The sequence below is a fragment of the Malaclemys terrapin genome, chromosome 8, assembly GCF_027887155.1.
Source record: "Malaclemys terrapin pileata isolate rMalTer1 chromosome 8, rMalTer1.hap1, whole genome shotgun sequence".
NCBI lineage: Eukaryota > Metazoa > Chordata > Testudines > Emydidae > Malaclemys > Malaclemys terrapin.
This window is the reverse complement of record NC_071512.1, coordinates 10,524,065-10,544,922: the sequence shown is the minus strand read 5'-3', so window position 1 is coordinate 10,544,922 and position 20,858 is coordinate 10,524,065. Positions and strand designations below refer to the sequence as shown.

The 20,858-nt window shown below is 42.3% G+C and overlaps 1 protein-coding gene across 4 annotated transcripts in view; it reads right to left on the bottom strand.

The window, feature by feature from the left end:
- TRPC7 (transient receptor potential cation channel subfamily C member 7) overlaps window positions 1-20,858 on the bottom strand; it is a 122,137-nt gene that overhangs the window by 59,119 nt on the left and 42,160 nt on the right. For 2 of the 4 annotated variants that reach the window (XM_054037955.1, XM_054037957.1), the window contains exon 2: window positions 15,674-15,856. The exons of the other annotated variants lie outside the window; for them this stretch is intronic. In XM_054037955.1, coding sequence (XP_053893930.1) covers window positions 15,674-15,856 — 183 coding nt within the window. The remainder of the gene's footprint in view (window positions 1-15,673; window positions 15,857-20,858) is intronic. 4 annotated transcript variants of the gene reach the window in all.

The window sequence follows — 20,858 nt, the reverse complement described above, 5'->3', positions numbered from 1 at the left end:
TTTTAAGTAGTTTAAAAAAATAGCGACCCAAAGCACTGTCTCCAATCCCGGGTTGTCTGCACTAGAAATCTGTCTCCTGCGCATTGTTTTTGTTATATTATTATTTACTTTTCAGTTGACCTCAGCATTTGCTCGTTGTGATTTTACACAAAGAAACCCGCTCTTTACTTATATTCAGATTTGTATCTGTTAGCTGAAGTTCTGATCCTGCAAATTCCTAGGCATGTGAGTAATTTTATGAATGTTGAGTAGTGTCACTGAAATCAGCGGGGCCAAAGTCTGCTCAGATTTTCATCCCCACTGCCTCATTTGCTGTAGTTGGGTCACAGAGATATAAATGACAGCAGAATTTTACGAATCATTTTCTCTATTTGGATTAGACAGAAAATCAATACATTAAAGTCCAGTCTTATCTGTAGAAATCCTCCTCTGTAGATTGCCAAATGCACCATTGGCAATGGGGAAGCACAGATGTAAGTGAAGGCCTGATTTCTCCTGAAGGATCCTTATTACCAGTTTATGCATGAGAAGGGGAAGAACAAAAGCTTGTTTCTTACAGCCCAGGCTGAGGGTTTGTAAACGGGTAGTTGGGGACTGTGTGTGTGTGTGGGGGGGGGGGGGGGGGAGTATTTTAATTGTAAACTCAGCATATTTTACCTGGAATCATTGAGATGCAAGGAACATGAACCCCATGATGCCAGTTTCAGAATTACCTTTCAGGGTAGAACCAAACTTTAAGTCTTAAGATTTTAAAAAGCCATTACTCCTTTTGTAAAACTATCCACAGACTTCTTTATCATCCATATGGTAATAAGATAGACAGCTTTCATGGTAGAGGAGGTAAAAATGATCCAAGACCAAACCCCTTGATCCAAACATTCCCAAACTTTAGAGAGGTCCAGATCTGAATCCACACTTGTTGGCTTGTTCCTATCACTATCGTGATCTGCAAACAAACCCTGGATTTGAACAACCCAAACTTTAGAGTACACTAACTCCTTGTTTAACGTTGTCGTTATGTTCCTGAAAAATGAGATTTTAAGCGAAACGATGTTAAGCGAATCCAATTTCCCCATAAGAATTAATGTAAATGGGGGGGTGCTAGGTTCCAGGGAAATTTTTTTCACCAGACCAAAAAACTATATATAAGTTTTAAACAAACAATTTAATACTATACACAGCAATGATGATTGTGAAGCTTGGCTGAGTTGGTGAAGTTAGAGGGTGGAAGAGGGTGGGATATTTCCCCCCCCCACCGCACAGCAAGTAGGAGGCTCCCGAGAGCAGCTCCAAGGCAGAGGGCAGGAGCAGCACATGCCAGTGGGGGGAGGGACAGCTGAACTGCTGGCAATTGGTAGCCTGTTGGGTGGATGCTGCACAGGGAACTTAGGAGAGCGGGGAGCTGATAGGGGGCTGCCGGTCCACCCTGGTTCCCAGCCCCCACCAGCCAGCTGTATCGGACTGCTCTTCCTGCAAGCAGTGGACAAAGCAGGCGGCTGCCAAACAATGTTATAAGGGAGCATTACACAACTTTAAATGAGCACGTTCTCTAATTGATCAGCAACGTAACAACAAAACAACGTTAACCCGGACGACTTTAACTGAGGAGTTACTGTAGTTTTGATTTGGATCTAGATCTGGATCTCACCTAGGGTGACCAGACAGCAAGTGTGAAAAATCGGGATGGGGGGAGGCGATATAAGAAAAAGACCCAAAAATCGTGACTCTCCCTATAAAAATGTCACATCTGGTCACCCTAATCTCACCCTTAAGACTTAATCTTCTCTCTCATAGTAGGCCAGGAGGATGTTGGGTCTGATTCTTTATTCAGCAATGTGTTTTGTAATTTCTACTAATGGGATCAGGATCTTGCCTTGAAAGGGCAACAGGAGGACTAATGGAGTGGAGGTCAGTATTTGAAAGCCACATGCTCGCATAATTACCATTGGAGAACCAAATGTCCTCAATGCATTGCAGAATTCAAGATAAGGTGCTGGGATGCTCTTTTAAAATAGGTAGTGTGAATTATAAGCAGTGATTTAGCCAGGCAGCAAAAGTAAAATCCGTACAAAACAGCTGCCTTGTTGAATATTTTTTAAAAAGAAGAAAACTCCAATTAGTAAAATAGAAAGAAAAACTGATGGAATAGATAGAACTGCCAGGACCATTTCAAATGCTATTCTATTACATTTCAACAGGTATGTGCACTAAAGCACCATATGAAAAATATGATTTTAATAACCCTTTTAGTAACGGATGCGGGAATAAATTATTTGTCTGGGATTTTTATTCACATTAGAAAACTAAATTAAGCCTAATATTCTTGAAATGCAAACCAGATAATGCCAAGCTTACATGAACACTGTAGCCAATGCAGTGAATGCAAATTTTAATTCATATTTTTGTCAGTTTCTCCTGCATTGAGGGCAGGGCATGGGCTGCCTCTGATGGCTTATTTGTAATCTGTAGTCTTCTTTGCTAAGCATTTTTCTGCAGCCTGTTGGATAAGGTGGTTGGTTCTGCTTTACAGAAAACAGGGGTTTTGTATTCAAGTGGGATGTGTGTTTGTTGGAAGTTGTATTGCTAATATCTGTTTTCCCCTTTTTGTGAATGCATGAATAAATCCTTATCACTTAATTAATCTTCTAAAAACAAGCTAGAAAACTGAAAGTCCCAGCTTTGACTCTCATTAGAGATAGAAAGAAAACATCTTTGAGATACCTGTATAGAACCAAACCTACTAGAAAATCTTCTCATAAAAACCTTAAATGGTGGAACATATTTTTCTTGAGGTTTTCTACTTACCGCATTTTAACAGCATACTCCCCCGCTTCCCGCCCCGAAAAAAAAGAAACCACACAGTAGCAGGTCTACTGCTTCTTGAAAGATAGATGAAGCCAAAATTGGGAGCATCCAGGGTCAGATTTATAGCTGAACATATGAATTGCTCTTTTAACAAAATAATTTTAATTTTAATAAAGATACTTTTTATTTTGTCTCTTGCCTCATACAAGTGTTTTGATTCTGCCCCTTCCCCCCCAACAGTTTAAGACTGTATGGTACTTTGCCAATGAAATTAATTAAATGTGCAGATTACAGTAAATTGGAAAGTGTTACAAACCACCAATGATGACAGAGAAATAATTAATCGATGCCTAGAGAGGTTGACTGTATGGAGAGGAAATAAAATGAGATTCAAATTTGAAAAAAATCCAAGCTAATGCATCTGGGAGGGGGGAAATAATCAGAACCACAGATATTCAATGGGGAAGCAGTAATACTGAGAGAGACCTAGAGATGCTAGGATACAGCAAAAATATATCCACATGTATTGACAATGTGATTTTGAATGAATATCTTGGAGAAAAGAAATCAAGCCCAGAATTTTCAGTGGAAGTTAGCAGCCTAAATACCTTGTTCAGTTATGGTGAGAGCACACCTGGAATACCTCCATTCACGCTGTAGGAAGGTGTACACAAAATAGAGAACAAAATGATCAAAATGCTTTAGGGATTGAGTTAAAAGAAATTAGAAGAGTTACATTTGACTACTATATCCTGAGCTTGACAATGACTAAGGAGAGAGCATCTAACAAACATATCTGAGACTTCATCAAGACCTCCAGCTAAATTTGGGATAACTTTACTTCATATCTCTGATATTTATGAAAACAAACAGGGAAAAATAAGTATGTTTTGGCCCTTTTTGTGCAATATAGAGAAGCTGAAAAGGGCAGAAAGACAACTCTGTAAAAGCTTTTGAAGGTTTCCGTTCAGTCCTCCAGCAGAGACTCTGAGAGACCTGGTGTTTTTAATAAATTCTTCTCCTGGTGGTCTCGGTTCAGGTTGGTGCTTACGCACATTAGAGCTGGTTGAGAAATCAGAATTTCTGCCCCTCAGGAAATTCTGATATTTTTAAATTTGTTTTTGCTCTGAAAGAGTACAAAAAGTCCAAATACAGAATTTTTTCACAGAATGGACAGTTCAGAAGGATTTCAGTTTACAACAGTTTTGACATTCACAAATAGAAATGTTTCATTTCATTTTGATAAACTGAATCACATCATTTTGTTTCATCTTGATTCAACACCGTGTCCCCCTGAGATGCCTCATGGGAGTTGTAGGTCAGCTGCTTTATGCTGCTTTCTCCTCTATGGCTCAGGCCTCCCAGCTAGACTACATCTCCCATGATACACTGTGATCACATAATTCCCACGATGCACCACATCTGTTCAACCAGAGGGGAGGTCATGAGCCCAAAAACTCCAGAGTTTAAATTGAACTTTCAAAGAGAACATTACATTTCCTGTCCTTTGAGGACTTGTTTTCTGAACTTGAACTGAAAGTTATCACTGGTGTAAATCTGAAGTAACTTCATAGACATCAAAGGAGTTAATCTGGATTGACATCAGTATAACTCTGAGCAGAATTTGGTCTAGAATGTTCTAACATGTCCTATGGATGTAAATCATTGGCCTCCATGATTCTAAAACTTTTCATAGTCTTGTTCCAACCTCCCACAAAGATGGACTTTGTCTTTCTCTCTGTGTCACTTTACTGCTCCCTATCCTCCCTTCACTTAATCTGGCCACACCTAATGCGAGTTTTCTCTGCTCTGCAGCCTCTGCCATCTGGAGCCGACTTCCAGCAATGCTCCATCTCCCTGACTGTCCATTTCAAAACTCCCCTTTGAACATATGTTTTGATCATTAGGCCTCTTCATTTTTCTCTCCCTTGGCTACAATGCTTTAACTCTATAAGTCTCTTGTTATTTAACTCTGTGAAGCAATTTGTGTGAAAGACATCATACAAAATAAAACTGCATCCTCCGTATAAATAAATCAGGGCCTCAGATTATCTCAGCAGTTCCTGAGAGTTGGGCTTCATACGCCCTTGAGTACCTGAGCTCCGTGACCAATTCGGTGAAAAATTATAATTTAATGCAGCAGCCAGCATTCTATTTGGAGCATCTTCCAAATGTTAATTATTAATAATGCAATTATGAGGAAAAGTTCCTGTACCATCTCTGTATTAAATAGAATTTGCACAGCCATCTGGTGTTCTGTTTAATTCTTATTAATTTTTTTCCCAAATCCAATTTGTATGTCTTGCTGTTAATTAAATTAAATTCTGTGACACAGGGAGGTGGTCTGGCTTTGTGACGGCCAGGAACTCTACTGGCAACTGGGAAACAGGAGCTGGGCACTCGACATCTGCAATTAAAGGCAATGGGGTGATGATGCGCCCAGCATCTGGAAAGAAGGGGGATGAATGTCAGCTCCCGCAGAGAGACACTGGCTTTAGACCTCAAGGAAAATGTTGGCCTATCAGATCCCTACCAACATTAAAGGATAACGGGAAAAAAGCGTGACAATGAGGACAGAAGAGATCATTGAAAGATACTGCATAGATCGCTAAAGCAGGGGAATTGATTAATAAGTAAAATGGTATTCCAGTGATATATCAAGAAGCAATGTGCATTCCTTCACTGGGACTCATCTACAGGTTGGCTGCAGTTCTGAGTAAGTTGAGCATTAATTCCTAGGTAGAGGACATGTCCTAAGCAAGGATGTCTGAATTGGCACAGAGGAAATAAAAACCTTCCCTGCCTGTATACCTCCACCCCTATGAACTTTTGCTCCCATTTAGAAATAAATCCGTTCATGGGGTAACTTTGGTACATCTTTGGTGACTGGGATCAGAACTGTGGGATTGAAATGATTCAAGAAAGTCTGTTTCTGTGCTATTTCTGGCTAATTGCTTCCCTTTATTTATTGTATGCTTACAGTATGTTTGGATCTGTCAGAAAAAAATCGGTCCCGAGGAGCTTTCACAGGTAGGGCTGTCTGAAAGGTGGGACTAGATCTATGTCTGTCATGCATTTGTGTTTATTTTTAATTGTATTTGTTTTTCATGTTTTTTTCTTAACTTACAAAGTTGACTTTAGTAACCATGAGAGCTGGTATCCTGGTGCCACTTTCCAGCTTCTGACCATGGAAATACTATGAAAATATCAGACTTCACATTATTATGGCCCCATAAATGGTTTCCCGTTACATTAAAAACAAAACAAAACACAATAACCAAAATTAAACACCCTCTCCCCCAACAAACACAACATACATACAAATACTAAGATAGGAATATGTGTTTACACTCCAGGAGCCTTAACATTCTATCTCCTCTGCAGAGAATGGCACTGAATTAGCATAAAAAAAGGATTGTCTTCCTTTAAAATAGATGACAGATTCATTCACCACTTGCACACAGCAATGGCTCCCTCGGCCTCACCCCTTGTCTAGTCTCTCCAGAGACACCATATACAGAGTTTCTGCATGATGCAGGGAATACATACGCCCTGCACAACTTGCCCTTCCTGTACCCATGCATCCAACGTTCTTCACAGCAGAACTACATCAGTTCCTTTGCAGTGGGGTTCTCCACAGCTAGAGAGGAAAGGGCTTATTTTCCCACTGTGCATACAAACACTAATCACAGTCTAAGAAAATAAGAATGGCCATACTAGGTCAGAGCAATGGCCCATCTAGCCCAGTATCCTGTCTTCTGACAGTGGCCAGTGCCAGATACTTCAGAGGGAATGAACAGAACAGGGCAATTTATCGAGTGATCCACCCCGTCGTCCAGTCCCAGCCTTGTGCTAATTAATATCATGATGACAGTCTTTTGACGCACCAGTCAAAGGTGTCAAACCTTCTTGGAAGGCTTCCAGCACTTATGCAATACCTATGTTTTTGCATGATGTTTTCTCTACTCCAGCGGATTGGTTATTTCACTACTTGACAAAATATTGGGATTGTAACTTTCAGAACCATTCTCAGGAAATGACAAAATGTACAACCAGCTAAATAATTTGAAGAGTCAGGGTGACTCTGGGAACTTTGAATGAAGTGTACAATTATAAACGTGTGATAGGCATCGGGGCACTTGTGTTAGTTCCTCTGGGATAGGCAGAGTTTGACAAGAGTTATGGTCTCAGGTAGTGTTTTAAAGGTCTGTTTACAGCAATCAGCTTCGGTAAGTGGTGTAATTTTATCTTCCTTCTGGCTGTAAAGTAGGTATGGAACAGAGCTTTTAATTCTATGATTACCTTCTATATTGGGCATTTCATTATACTGCAGAAAGTTCAACTGTCATGTTTTCTTAATCTTGCCAATGTTACTGAAGTAGTTGGCTCTCTTTTCAGTTAAATAAAAGAAGAGAAACACTTTAAAAACATTAAATTAGGCACTTCTGATGCTTTGCCAGAACTGCTTTCCAATATTCAGCTTGTGTCTGAAAGTACTAATAAAAAACCCAAGATACTGATCAATAAAACTGCCTACTTTCAATTGAACCGTGTATTGCTTATTGGAGTAATAAATGGGTGAAGTTAATAGAGGCTCTTTGTGCAAATGATCAACAAATAAATATCAAAGAAAAATTTATTTACAGCCTGAACCAAAGATCACTGAACTCAACAGAAAGATTCCCATTGATGTCAATGGACTTTGGATCAGGCCCTTGAACTGGTCTTAGAAAACGGAGGTACCAAAAACATGGCACCGTTTCTGGTTACAGGTTATTAGGGAGCACAACAGGAAAGAAAATGTAAGATAAAGAAGATACTGTTTCAGAACTGAAATGAGCTTTAAGCTGTGTGTGTAGGATTAATGTTTCTTTATAATATCCCTGATCCAGGGGAAGGAGGAAAGATGACAGAGCTGCTTTTAAAATGCTAAGAGAAGTGTTTGATTTGGTGACCTCATTTAACAGTGCCTGCTTCTTTTGCAGTAGCCTGGTGGACAAGAGTAAAATGGTGCTTCTTAGCCTTCATTTCAAAACCGTATTATTTCCTTCCCTTTCTCTCCTTGTGGTGTACTGTCTGATGGCCGTCAAGGGGACTGATCATTTAGCAGCTGTGAAAAATTAAGGAAACGTGCAAATTTCTATTAGCTCATTTTTCTGAGTTGGTGGCTGCATTGTAAGAGAGACTATGAAGTAATAGGGTTAATGAGTGGAAAAGAATAAAAGGGGGAAGATTGAAGAAATATGTCTAAAGGCCTGGCGATGGGCTAATCCTGCCTTAGCCTGGGGGTCCCTTGCCACTCTCTCTCAGACTGTGGAAAGGATAAGATAACAAAATATTGGCAGAGGCATCAGTGGAAAAACTAAAATCAGGACCACTAAATAAAGATTGACAATATAAATTATGCGCTGAGGACTTCCATCAAGGAAAGCCTACCATAGGCAGTTAGATTGCTAATAGGAAGACATGAATCGAGAAGCAGAATGGTAGAAGGAGATAGAATATCAAATATTCAGTAAAACTTTGAATCCAAATATGAGTGAACATTGAAATGCCAACTTGATGAAAAACTATAATATTTCATATATATTTTAATGGGTGACTTAGTTACTATGATCCTTCTTGTCATCCACTGAAACACAATATGGAATATTTCAGGCTCCGTCCTATCTAAGTGCACTTATGTCAGAATATCTTTACTTCTCTCTACCACGTATATCTTCGTGGGCTGAAGAAGGCAAAAAACCAACAGAGCACATTTCAGACTACTAATAATAATGGGACAGATTCTCAACTGGAGTAAGTCAGTGCAGCTTTATTAAAATAATGGAGCTACATTGATATACCAGCTGACAATCTTATATAATGTACCCGAAATAACATTTGGTCTAAAAATGGCAAAAATGAATGGGAATTCCCAGGAATTCCCGGTGAATGATTTGGCCCAGAATGTTGGAAGCAGAAAGCCAAGTGGGAGTTGGAAAGGACAGTTCTGTTGTAGCTGATAGAATGCCCAGGTAGCTGCTGGCATGGGTAGAGGATGTGAATACTGAATTTGCCAGCAGCAGTGCCACTCAGACAGCCTAATATTGCTGAAATATCATTTTGCACCTTGAGAGCAGTGATTTCCCTTTACCCAAGTACATACCGGGGCATCTCAGTCCCAGGGTGCAGTCAAAAGCTGCAAACTTGAGCAACGGCATAGTCCATTTCTGGTTCCACTGCTGCAGGATTGCAGGATAAGTAGAGCTCAATCAGCCATAACTCAGAAGACATTTGCACCTTGAATTTGCCAGAGGCAGGGAGGACTGTCATACATAAGTCAGCCTGCCGGCTAGATTTCCCCATTTGTGGGTTAGTGATTTTGGTGCTTCAGGTGTGGGATGGAGGTCGAGCAGCATTTCTTCACAGAGCTGTCTTTTACATTTTGAGGGCCAGATGCCGATCTCAATTTCGCCTATACAAATATTCTGTAATTTCACTGATTTTGATAGTGTTACTCTGATTTACATCAGTGTAACAAGATCCAGAATCCATCCATAAAAAAAAACAAAAAACATGCACACTATATATGATTTCCCTAAATTGGAAGTAAGTTTCAAAGTGAAAGTTTTTATACACATACCCCTCAAATGCCTTTATACCTCTTTCCACGGAAGGAAGTCATTACTGGTGTATTTTCATCACTACATTTTTGTATAGAGATTGTTCATCTATTTAGCAATACAGTGTATGATAAATATCAACCTGCTACCATAAGTCACTGCCAATAATGAAAGCCCATTATTAAATATTTGTTCTCCACGTAGGTACTTATAGACTGTAATCAAGTTGCCCCTTAACCTTCTCTTTGTTAAGCTAAATAGACTCCATGAGCTCAATCTATCACTATAAGGCAGGTTTTCTAATCATTCTCATGGCTCTTTTTTGAACTCTGTTGAAATTTTTTTCAACATCTTTGAATTGTGGACACCAGAACTGCAGAGTATTCCAGCAGCAGCTTCACCAGTGGCAAATACAGAGATAAAACAACCTCTCTACTGCTACTCACCATTCCTCTGTTTATGCAACCATTAGCCCCCCCTTTTGTCCATAACGTCACACTGGGAGCTCATGTCCAGCTGATTATCCACTGTGACCCCAAATCTTTTTCAGTCACTGCTTCCCAGGATAGAGTCCCCCATCCTGTAAGTATGGCCTACATTCTTTGTTCCCTGATGTATTTAGTCATACTAAAACACATTGTTTAACTACACGCAGCTTAAGAGTGATCCAGATCCCTCTCTATCAATGGCCTGTTCTCTTCATTATTTACCACACCTCCACTTTGTGTGCCATCTGTCAACTTTATAAGTGATGATTTTGTTATCTTCCAGATCATTGATAAGAATGTTAACTAGTATACGGTCAAACATTAACCCCTGCGGGACTCCACTGGAAACATATCGGCTCAATGATGATTCCCTGTTTACAATTACATTTTGAGACCTGTCAGTTAGCCATCTTTTCGTCTGTTTAATGTGTGCCATGTTAACTGTATTGTTTTACGTTTTTTAATCACAATGTTGTGCAGTACCAAGTCAAACACCTTACAGAAGTCTTAGTATATTACGCCAACACTATTACTTTTATCAACAAAACTTGCAATCTCAAAAAAAAAAAATACACCAAGTTAGTCTAACAGGATCTACTTTCCATAAACCCTTGATGACTGGCATTAATTATATTACCCTTCTTTAATTCTTTATTAATTGAGTCCAGGATCAGCTGCTCTCTAGCCTGCCCAGGTCCAATATCAGAATATATACAATAGAAATGTGGTGAGAGAAATATAGACAAGAACAGACTGCGAAATGCTACACAGAGAACCAACACAAGATTTACTGAAGACAGTATTCATATGTTATGTAATTGATCTAGTACTTACAATAAATGATGCCCAAATTAGGATGATCAGTTTTGAAGAATATATTTTGTAACAGAAGGACAAAATATGTAGTTGATCTCAACTGCATACAACAAATCAGAACACTTTTTTTTTTTTTTTTGGATTCGTCTGATGCTGCAGAACTGGCAAGTCAATAGGGACGCTGTGGGCATGCATTATGAAACAATGCACTCACTGGAGATGAGCCTCTGAAAATGAGCTGGCTAAAAGGCTAATGGAACAGGTATACTGAAGGCAGTGCAATGATTGACACAGCAGTTCAGCTACATCTTGTCCAACGCACAGTTTCAAAGTTCTCTGTACCTAGGAGACGAGTACAGTACTTGTGAGAAGAAACAGAGAATGAAGGAAAGCAGTGGAGAGGACTTGATGTGCTCAGCAAAAGTGTCTGGTGTTCTCAAAAGCTTTGCTTTAGCTATTACCTTGTTAGTCTTCTAGGGATCATTCTTTGATGATACAGTACAAGGGTATTTCGGACTAGTTAGCCTTCTAAAAGGACACAAGGGCAAATTCTGTTCTGACTTACAACAGTACAAGCCCACAGAAGTCAATGAGCTGGCACCTGTTCAAGACACAGAATTTGGCCCAATTTGTTTAAGGGAGTTCAACTGGGGATGGCTGGAGTCTTGATACTAAACTCCGAGTATGGGACAGTGCATAGCTGCACCATCCTGGGAAGAATAATTTGTCTTTCTGTTATACAGACTAGCTCCATACCATTTTCCCCCTTATGAAAGCATTTAAATTAAGAGTTAAGTTTCTCTTTAATTAACTGCTTCCATAACAGGAAGAGACCTTCTCTGGCTAACAAAGCAATGTTGTTGAGAGGCAGAAGTAAGCAGGTGGTGGGGGAAGGAGATAGCAGATGTTAGCTGGAAAATTTGGAACAACTCTTTAAGCCCAGTTATCGGAGCCCAATTTCCATCAAAGCACATTGTTGAAATCATTAATCTGCACCTCCCAGACCTGGTATTTGCCAGAACCAAATTTTTCATTCAGAGCATGCTTCCATAAAGCAGAACATTTTAAATATTTTTCTAAAACGAAACCATTTCTTCTCTCTTTTGCTGCTTTCAAAATATTTTCCTTACGCTCAGAAGACCAGCTTTGATGATCCCCTTTCAACATCCCTATCTGTTCCACTAATTAAGTTCTCTTACTGTAACATCAATGCAGAAGAAGTTACCTTTAAAAATGTGACCTGATCAAATGAGTGATCCAACGTTGGCACTTACTTTTGGAAAAGTGGAAGAATAGGTCCTAGAATTTTTTTAATATTGATTTATTTTTCTATACATTAATGAAGCAGAGCTAGTAGAGAGACATAGCTAACTCTTACACTCTCTGCTTCAACACAGAGTGGATGGGATTAATGCAGTGTCTATTTCAAAAAGAGTTTGCTGGGATCAATAAAACACTTAATAACTTTTGAATGAATTTGGTCAGTATATCAGAAATGAACAACAGCAGCTCCAAGAAGGCAGGGTTATAAGAACAGCTGTACCGGGTCAGACCAAAGGTCCATCTAACCCAGTATCCTGTCTTCCAACAGTGGCCAATGCCAAGTGCCCCAGGCGGAACGCACAGAACAGGTAATCATCAGATGATCCATCCCCTGTTGCCCATCCCCAGCTTCTAGCAGACAGAGGCTAGGGTCACCATCCTGGCTAATAGCCATTGATGGCCCTATCCTCCATGAACTTATCTAGTACTTTTTTGAACCCTGTGATAGTCTTGGCCTTCACAACATCCTCTGGCAAGGAGTTCCACATACTGACTGTCCGTTGTGTGAAAAAATACTTCTGTTTGTTTAAACCTGCTGCCTATTAATTTCATTTGGTGAACCTTAGTTCTTGTGTTATGAGAAGGAGTAAATAACACTTCCTTATTTACTTTCTCCACACCAGTCATGATTTTATAGACCTCTATTATATCCCCCCTTAGTCGTCTCTTTTCCAAGCTGAAAAATCCCAGTCTTATTAATCTCTCCTCATACAGAAGCTGTTCCAGGCCCCTAATCATTTTTGTTGCCCTTTTCTGAACCTTTTCCAATCCCAATATATCTTTTTTGAAATGGGGTGACCACAACTGCATGCAGTATTCAAGATGTGGGTGTACCATGGATTTATATAGAGGCAATATGATATTTTTTGTCTGATTATCTATCCCTTTCTTAATGAGTCCCAACATTCTGTTTGCTTTTTTTGATTGCCGCTGCACATTAAATGGATGTTTTCACAGAACTATCCACGATGACGCCAAGATCTCTTTCTTGAGGTTAAGTGACGCAGGAGTATTTTAGCCTGATAAGGCCTTTTAGCAAATGCTGAAGTCTAACTTCTGGATATTCAGTCAAAAAAATCAGAAGATACTTTTGCATGAGTTAAATTTATTTACTGCCATGTCAGCACTCATTCTCTCAATGGTATCAGAGAGGGATTTTCAAAAGCATTCTGTGTGGGCCTAACCGCTTGCACTGAAGCCTGTAAGGGTTTTGCTTATGATTTCAAAAGGAACATTGTCTTGAATAGGAGCAGAGTTAGGGGTTGCTTCATTTCTTTTTTACTGCTTATGAAATGTGACAGATAGAGGATGTCAATCTCCAGGGCTCTCGCTTTATCCATACACAGACTTCTCCATATTATACCATTCATGGTTCTCAGTCATTTCCTGGAGGGTGAACCTTGAGGATGAGTATGGAATTATGGGTACATCTACAACTCCACTGGCAGTAGCTACTGCACAAGCGTAGTGGAGACAGGCTCATGAAAACCATGGCCCTATTCCTGACTAAAATGGTGCTTACACTATTGCTGATCTCAGTGTTACTGCATCATTGCTGGAAAATCGCATATGTAGACTGTCAAGAATGCCAATTTTAGTATGTGGGAATATGTCATTTAGGACCGTGTGTAAGAGAGAACCAACACCTTCAGATCCATTGTCAAAATACACCTCTTTCACAATGTGTACATCCCTTCAGATTGGCATTATTACCTGCCCATTAGTCTGCCAGTTCCTTGAGTCAGGGTAGCGCTGTTCAGAAATTTTCCAGCAGAACATTTTTTTTCCAACCAGAGAATGCCGATTTCTTGAAATAGAAATGTTCAATGGGAAAGTGTTGATTTCAATGACATTTTGATGGAAACCAAGCAGGTTTCTGACAGCTTGCCCATGTCCCCAGAAGCCTTGAGATCCTTAACTCCCAAACTCCCCAGTAGCTTTCCAGGGAATTGGCAAACCCACCAGGGAGGTTGCTGAGGAGCCCAGGCTACCAGGCTTTGAGACCTTGGCAGTCCATCTGACTGGGAAACTTGGGCTCCCCAACCCTGATTGGGGAAGTCCAGGTTCTGCAGTAGCCCACCATTTGGACTGGTGGGGTGCTTGGAATCCAGGAAGCTGACTGAAATTGACATAATTCTTGTTAGTTTCCCTACAGCTAAATAGCAGCCATGAAACTGGTCAGACAGTTGTTAATTTCACTCAGCAGCTCCTAGCTGTGAGCAATAGCAGGGGTAGGGTATTGGGGTTTCCATTTTTTGTTGAGGGGGATCTTCTATGAGAAATCCCAGTACCTGGCAGGGTAGAGGGGAGCTTGGTCACCCAGGCTCCGTGGCTCCCAGGTTCTTGGGAAACCTGTTAGCTGGGGATCTCGGGGAACATTTTGCAAACACTGAAACATGCCTTCTGTGGGAACATTTCAGTGTGCCCAAAACAGACTATTATGGAATTCAAGTTCGGTGAACAACGTCGAGTTTTTATCTTTTTGTCCTGATGGGGGCCAATTTTCCCCCAAAAAACTATTTTGTTGTTGTTGAGGAATTGGAATTCTGTTTTCTCACCAGATCTAGTCAGGGGCCTTTTCTCGTCCATAAATGCTATGTGTGGGGCATGCTTATTCTGTGGCACTACATAACGAGTGGGGTTGTTTTTTTCAAACTACTTAAGTGACTTCAGAGCATAAGTCCCACTGACTTTCATGGGACATGGATCAGAGCTTGCTGGCTGAAGCTCAGTCTGGATAAGACCGAGATGATGTCTGAAAGTTTGGAAAACAACCGGGTGATCTGATGAGGCTGGTATCTCCCTCTAAGCGTATGTCTACCCAGCAAAAAACGACCCACAGAGCAAGTCTCAGGTCAACTATGCCTTGTGCTGTGGGGCTAAACGTTGCAGTGTAGATGTTTGAGCTCAGGCCAGAGCCTGGGCTCTGAAACTTGGTGAGGGGGGAAGGTGTTGGAGCCCAGGCACCAGCCCAAGCCTCCATGTCTATACTGCTATTTTTAGCTCTACAGTTTGAGCCCCGAGAGTCCCAATCAGTTGACCTAGACTCTAAGACTCATTGCCGTGAGGGTTTTTTTTTGGGGGGGGGAAGGGGCTGTGTAGATGTATCCCTTAGACTGAGAGTGTGCTTCTGATATTTGTTAGTTGCATTTGCAATCTGGGGGTTGTATTGAACCCCCAGCTACTCTTCTGTGAGACAAGCTTTCAAGCTCGTACAGAGCTCTTCTTCAGGTCTTATCTCTCTCACCAACATAAGATGGCCCAATAAAAGGTATTACTTTGTCCACCTTGTCTCTCTAATATCCTGGCACTCACACCGCTACAGTAACACTGCATATTGCAATGGCAGTGACTTGAGACCACTACCAAACTTTTCCACAGTCCTACTTGTGTAAGCTACCCTAGAGATGAGAGGCCCCTATATAATTTTACCAATCCCTTGAGCCATCCAACCTTCCTTTTAACATTGTAAAAGCACCACCATATCCATAATAATTAACAGTTTAACGGTAACATTTTCCATATTAAAATGTGCAACCACCTGCAAATAAAGCCATAGAAAGGCTAAATTCCAAGGATTAACCCTGGTCCCACTGAAAGCAATGGATGTTTTACCAACTAAAGGAAAGATCTTACCTTTTTGACCTCATATTTAATGGCAAGTTTAATTCTGCTCAGGCTTGGGCGGGGGTGCTCAGGCCACACTTTTATGTTCACATCTCCATTCAGAATAGCCTCCACTTCTTCTGTATCCCTGCAGAGATCCAGTACACCCACAACAAAATCCTTGCATTGCATAGATAACTTCCTGTAATCATTCTAGTGAAACAAAGAGAAACAAAAGTCATTTATCGTTGTGACCCGAAAACACATGTTTTTAAAAGAAACAAACAGCCAGTTAAGCTGAAGTTCAGGATTTATCCATGTAAAACCTTTTGCTGGCTGGAGGCTGAAGCTGCCAGGTTTGTGTTGGGGCATATTTACATTTTCACAAGTATTAGTGGATTTCCTCCATAATAAACTAGCACCGTCTCCATCAGTTAATGTTGATTTTTATGGCAAAAGGGTAAAACTCTGTTCATATAGGTCAGGTACTATGGCAGGGGTCGGCAATGTTCGGCACGCGGCTTGCCAGGGTAAGCACCCTAGCGGGCCGGGCCAGTTCATTTACCTGCACTGGCAGGTTCAGCAGATCGCGGCCCCCACTGGCCGTGGTTCGCCATCCTGGGCCAATGGGTGTGGCGGGAAGCCACGGCCAGCACATCCCTCAGCCCGCGCCGCTTCCCGCCACCCCCATTGGTCCGGGACGGCGAACCGCGGTGAGTGGGGGCTGCGATCAGCCAAATCTGCCGCGTCAGCAGGTAAATAAACTGGCCCGGCCCGCTAGTGTGCTTACCCTGGCGAGCCGCGTGCCGAACGTTGCCGACCCCGGTACTATGGTGATATGGGCAATATGAATGATAGACAAACAGACAGGCAATCATTAGTGTTCACGAATTTGCCCCCACATTTTGGCACCCCTCCCCTCTTTTTAGGGTGGAAGCGGGCTCCAGTGGCACAATGGGTTAGTGCAGAGTACTTATAGAGCAGTGCTATATGGAGTGATGCTGATGTTGTGAGTTCAAGCACCACTTTGCTTTAAGCAAATGGCTTCTGCAGTTCATTTTGGGGGTCAGACTAGATGACCAACCCTGATATTCTATGATTCTATGACAACTCTACTGTCCTGAAGGGCAGTTTTCATTTTCACCCTTGGTTTTAAGTGAATACAAACAATACTTTGCTTTGGCAAAATTCCACATATAATGTGTTTCCTTCCCTCTAGTCCATGTCATATCCGCAGGAGAGGAAAAAGTGTTTCCTCCGTGGCTCCACTATTAATCAGTTTAGAAATTGTACAAAAAGGAAATGCTGTTTGAAAATATTTTATTAAACTAATAGATGTGTTTGCAAAACTGGTCTTAGGGATGTCCAGCCCACATGATTTATTTACATATACTCACACCAAAATGTGTTAAGACACAAATGTCTTCAGTGAATTCAATGTAATTCAGTTGAATTACAACAAAAAACTGCCACCTCTTTTGTGTTCTTTAATTAAATTTCTTAGGTTATTTCTCCAGAAAGTACAGAGGAGATTCTTAATTCCATTTCAACCAGATTATTGGGTACTAAAATATAATCAGTCCCAAGAGAGCCTTCAGTGCAACATGTATACCCCCAAATTAAAAAGCAACAGAGGGTCCTGTGGCACCTTTGAGACTAACAGAAGTATTGGGAGCATAAGCTTTCGTGGGTAAGAACCTCACTTCTTCAGATGCAAGTAGTGAGGTTCTTACCCACGAAAGTTTATGCTCCCAATACTTCTGTTAGTCTCAAAGGTGCCACAGGACCCTCTGTTGCTTTTTACAGATTCAGACTAACACGGCTACCCCTCTGATACTTGACCCCCAAATTAAAAAACAGAGAACCAAAATGTGCCACCATGGCTCAAGAGCAAAGGTCCTCTCATGTTCGACGGGGACAGGTGAGCAAAGCCCACAGGTAAGTGGGGAACATGGAGACCGGGGAGATGGGTCAGAAACGAGAGGGAGTGTGGGCTATATTGGCAGAGAGAAAGGAGAGTCAGGACAAAACTGGGAGGAAAGATCAAACCAGTATCTTAGATGCCTATATACAAATGCGAGAAGTATGGGGAATAAGCAGGAAGAACTGGAGGTGCTAATAAATAAATACAACTATGACATTGTTGGCATCACTGAAACTTGGTGGGATAATACACATGATTGGAATGTTGGTGTGGATGGGTACAGCTTGCTCAGGAAGGATAGACAGGGGAAAAAGGGAGGAGGTGTTGCCTTCTTTATTAAAAATGTACACACTTGGACTGAGGTAGAGATGGACATAGGAGACGGAAGTGTTGAGAGTCTCTGGGTTAGGCTTAAAGGGGCAAAAAACAAGGGAGATGTCATGCTAGGAGTCTACTACAGGCCACCTAACCAGGTGGAAGAGGTGGATGAGGCTTTTTTCAAGCAACTAACAAAATCATCCAAAGCCCAAGATTTGGTGGTGATAGGGGACTTCAACTATCCGGATATATGTTGGGAAAATAACACAGCGGGGCACAGACTATCCAACAAATTCTTGGACTGCATTGGAGACAACTTTTTATTTCAGAAGGTTGAAAAAGCTACTAGGGGGGAAGCTGTTCTAGACTTGATTTTAACAAATAGGGAGGAACTCGTTGAGAATGTGAAAGTAGAAGGCAGCCTGGGTGAAAGTGATCATGAAATCATAGAGTTTGCAATTCTAAGGAAGGGTAGAAGGGAGAACAGCAAAATAGAGACAATGGATTTCAGGAAGGCAGATTTTGGGAAGCTCAGAGAGCTGATAGGTAAGGTCCCATGGGAATCAAGACTGAGGGGAAAAACAACTGAGGAGAGTTGGCAGTTTTTCAAAGGGACACTATTAAGGGCCCAAAAGCAAGCTATTCCGCTGGTTAGGAAAGATAGAAAATGTGGCAAAAGACCACCTTGGCTTAACCACGAGATCTTGCATGATCTAAAAAATAAAAAGGAGTCATATAAAAAATGGAAACTAGGACAGATTACAAAGGATGAATATAGGCAAACAACACAGGAATGCAGGGGCAAGATTAGAAAGGCAAAGGCACAAAATGAGCTCAAACTAGCTATGGGAATAAAAGGAAACAAGAAGACTTTTTATCAATACATTAGAAGCAAGAGGAAGACCAAAGACAGGGTAGGCCCACTGCTTAGTGAAGAGGGAGAAACAGTAACAGGAAACTTGGAAATGGCGGAGATGCTTAATGACTTCTTTGTTTCGGTCTTCACCGAGAAGTCTGAAGGAATGCCTAACATAGGGTATGTCTACACTACGAAATTAGTTCGAATTTATAGAAGCCGGTTTTATTGAAATCGGTTGTATACAGCCGATTGTGTATGTCCACACAATAAAATGCTCTAGGTGCTCTAGTCGGCAGACCGCGTCCACAGTACGAGGCTAGCGTCGACTTCCGGAGCATTGCACTATGGGTAGCTTTCCCACAGCTATCCCACAGTTCCCGCAGTCTCCGCCGCCCCTTGGAATTCTGGGTTGAGATCCCAATGCCCGGATGATGCAAAACAGTGTCGCGGGCGGTTCTGGGTACATGTCGTCAGGCCCCTCCCTCCCCCGTCACAGCAACGGCAGACAATAGATTCACGCCCTTTTATCTGGGTTAGTTACCTGGGTTACCTGTGCAGACAACATGGAGCCCGCTCAGCACAGCTGAGCTCACCGTCACTATATATCCTCTTGGTGCCGGCAGACGTGGGACTGCATTGCTACACAGCAGCAGCTGCTAACTGCCTTTTGGCGGTAGACGGTGCAGTAGACTGGTAGCCTTCATCGGCGATCTGGGTGCTGGCAGCCGTGGGGCTTGCCTTTTGGCAGTAAATGGTGTATTATGACTGTTAGCCGGCCTATTACAAGTCGGGTCATCGCACATTAGCAGAGTCTTCCCTGAGCAGCAGCTCGTGCAATAGGCCTGAAGACCATCGTCATACACCGCCCCGTATTTGCTGCCAAGCACCCAGAAAGATGCCGAGGGCTATCAGTCACGCTGCACCGTCGTCTTAAGATGTAAAAAATAGATTTTCTCTGTATTCATTTGCTTCCCCCTCCCTCCGTCAAATCAACGGCCTGCTAAACCCAGGGTTTTCAGTTTAATCTTTGGGGGGGACCAGTCTGTGACAGTTGTTTGTGTCTCTCCCTGATGCACAGCCACCGTTCTTTATTTTAATTCCCTGTGCCTGTACGCCATGTCGTCACTCGGCCCCCCTCCCTCCTTCCCCTAGGCCGTCAGATACTACGTTTGCGCCACAGCTCGAGCCGCGAAGCGGTTCACGCCTTTTCTTTGAATTCTGGGTTGAGATCCCAATGCCCGGATGATGCAAAACAGTGTCGCGGGCGGTTCTGGGTACATGTCGTCAGGCCCCTCCCTCCCCCGTCACAGCAACGGCAGACAATAGATTCGCGCCTTTTTACCTGGGTTACCTGGGTTACCTGTGCAGACAACATGGAGCCCGCTCAGCACAGCTGAGCTCACCGTCACCATATGTCCTCTGGGTGCCGGCAGACGTGGGACTGCATTGCTACACAGCAGCAGCTGCTAACTGCCTTTTGGCAGTAGACGGTGTAGCATGAGTGATAGCCGTGGGGCTGGCAGCCGTAGGGCTGCATTGCACCAGCCCCTTCCAGGCGATGGTATATTATGACTGGTACCCGTCGTCGTCGTACTGGAGTGGCTGTCAATCATGGCCACCTGGGCAGACATGCTACTGTCTCGATGATGACGGTTACCAGTCATAATGTACTATTTTCTGCCAATTGCCCAATATTGTCTGCTAAGCACCCAGAAGAGGCCGAGGGCGATGCTGGGTGCTGGCGGACGTGGGGCTGGCAGACATGGGGCTGCATTGCTACACAGCAGCAGCCCCTTGCCTTTTGGCAGATGATGGTATATTATGATTGGTACCCATCATCATCATACTGGTATGGCTGTCACTCATGCTGCAGCGTCGGCTGCCACCTTAAGATGTAAAAAATAGATTTATTCTGTGTTCATTTGCTTCCCCTTCCTCCGTGAAATCAACGGCCTGCTAAGCCCAGGGTTTCCAGTTTAATCTTTGGGGGGACCATTCTGTGTGACAGTTGTTTGTGTTTCTCCCTGTTCCTGTACCTGTACGCCATGTCGTCACTTGGCCCTCCCTCCCTCCCTCCCTCCCTCCCGCCCTCCTTCTCCTGGTCCATCAGATAC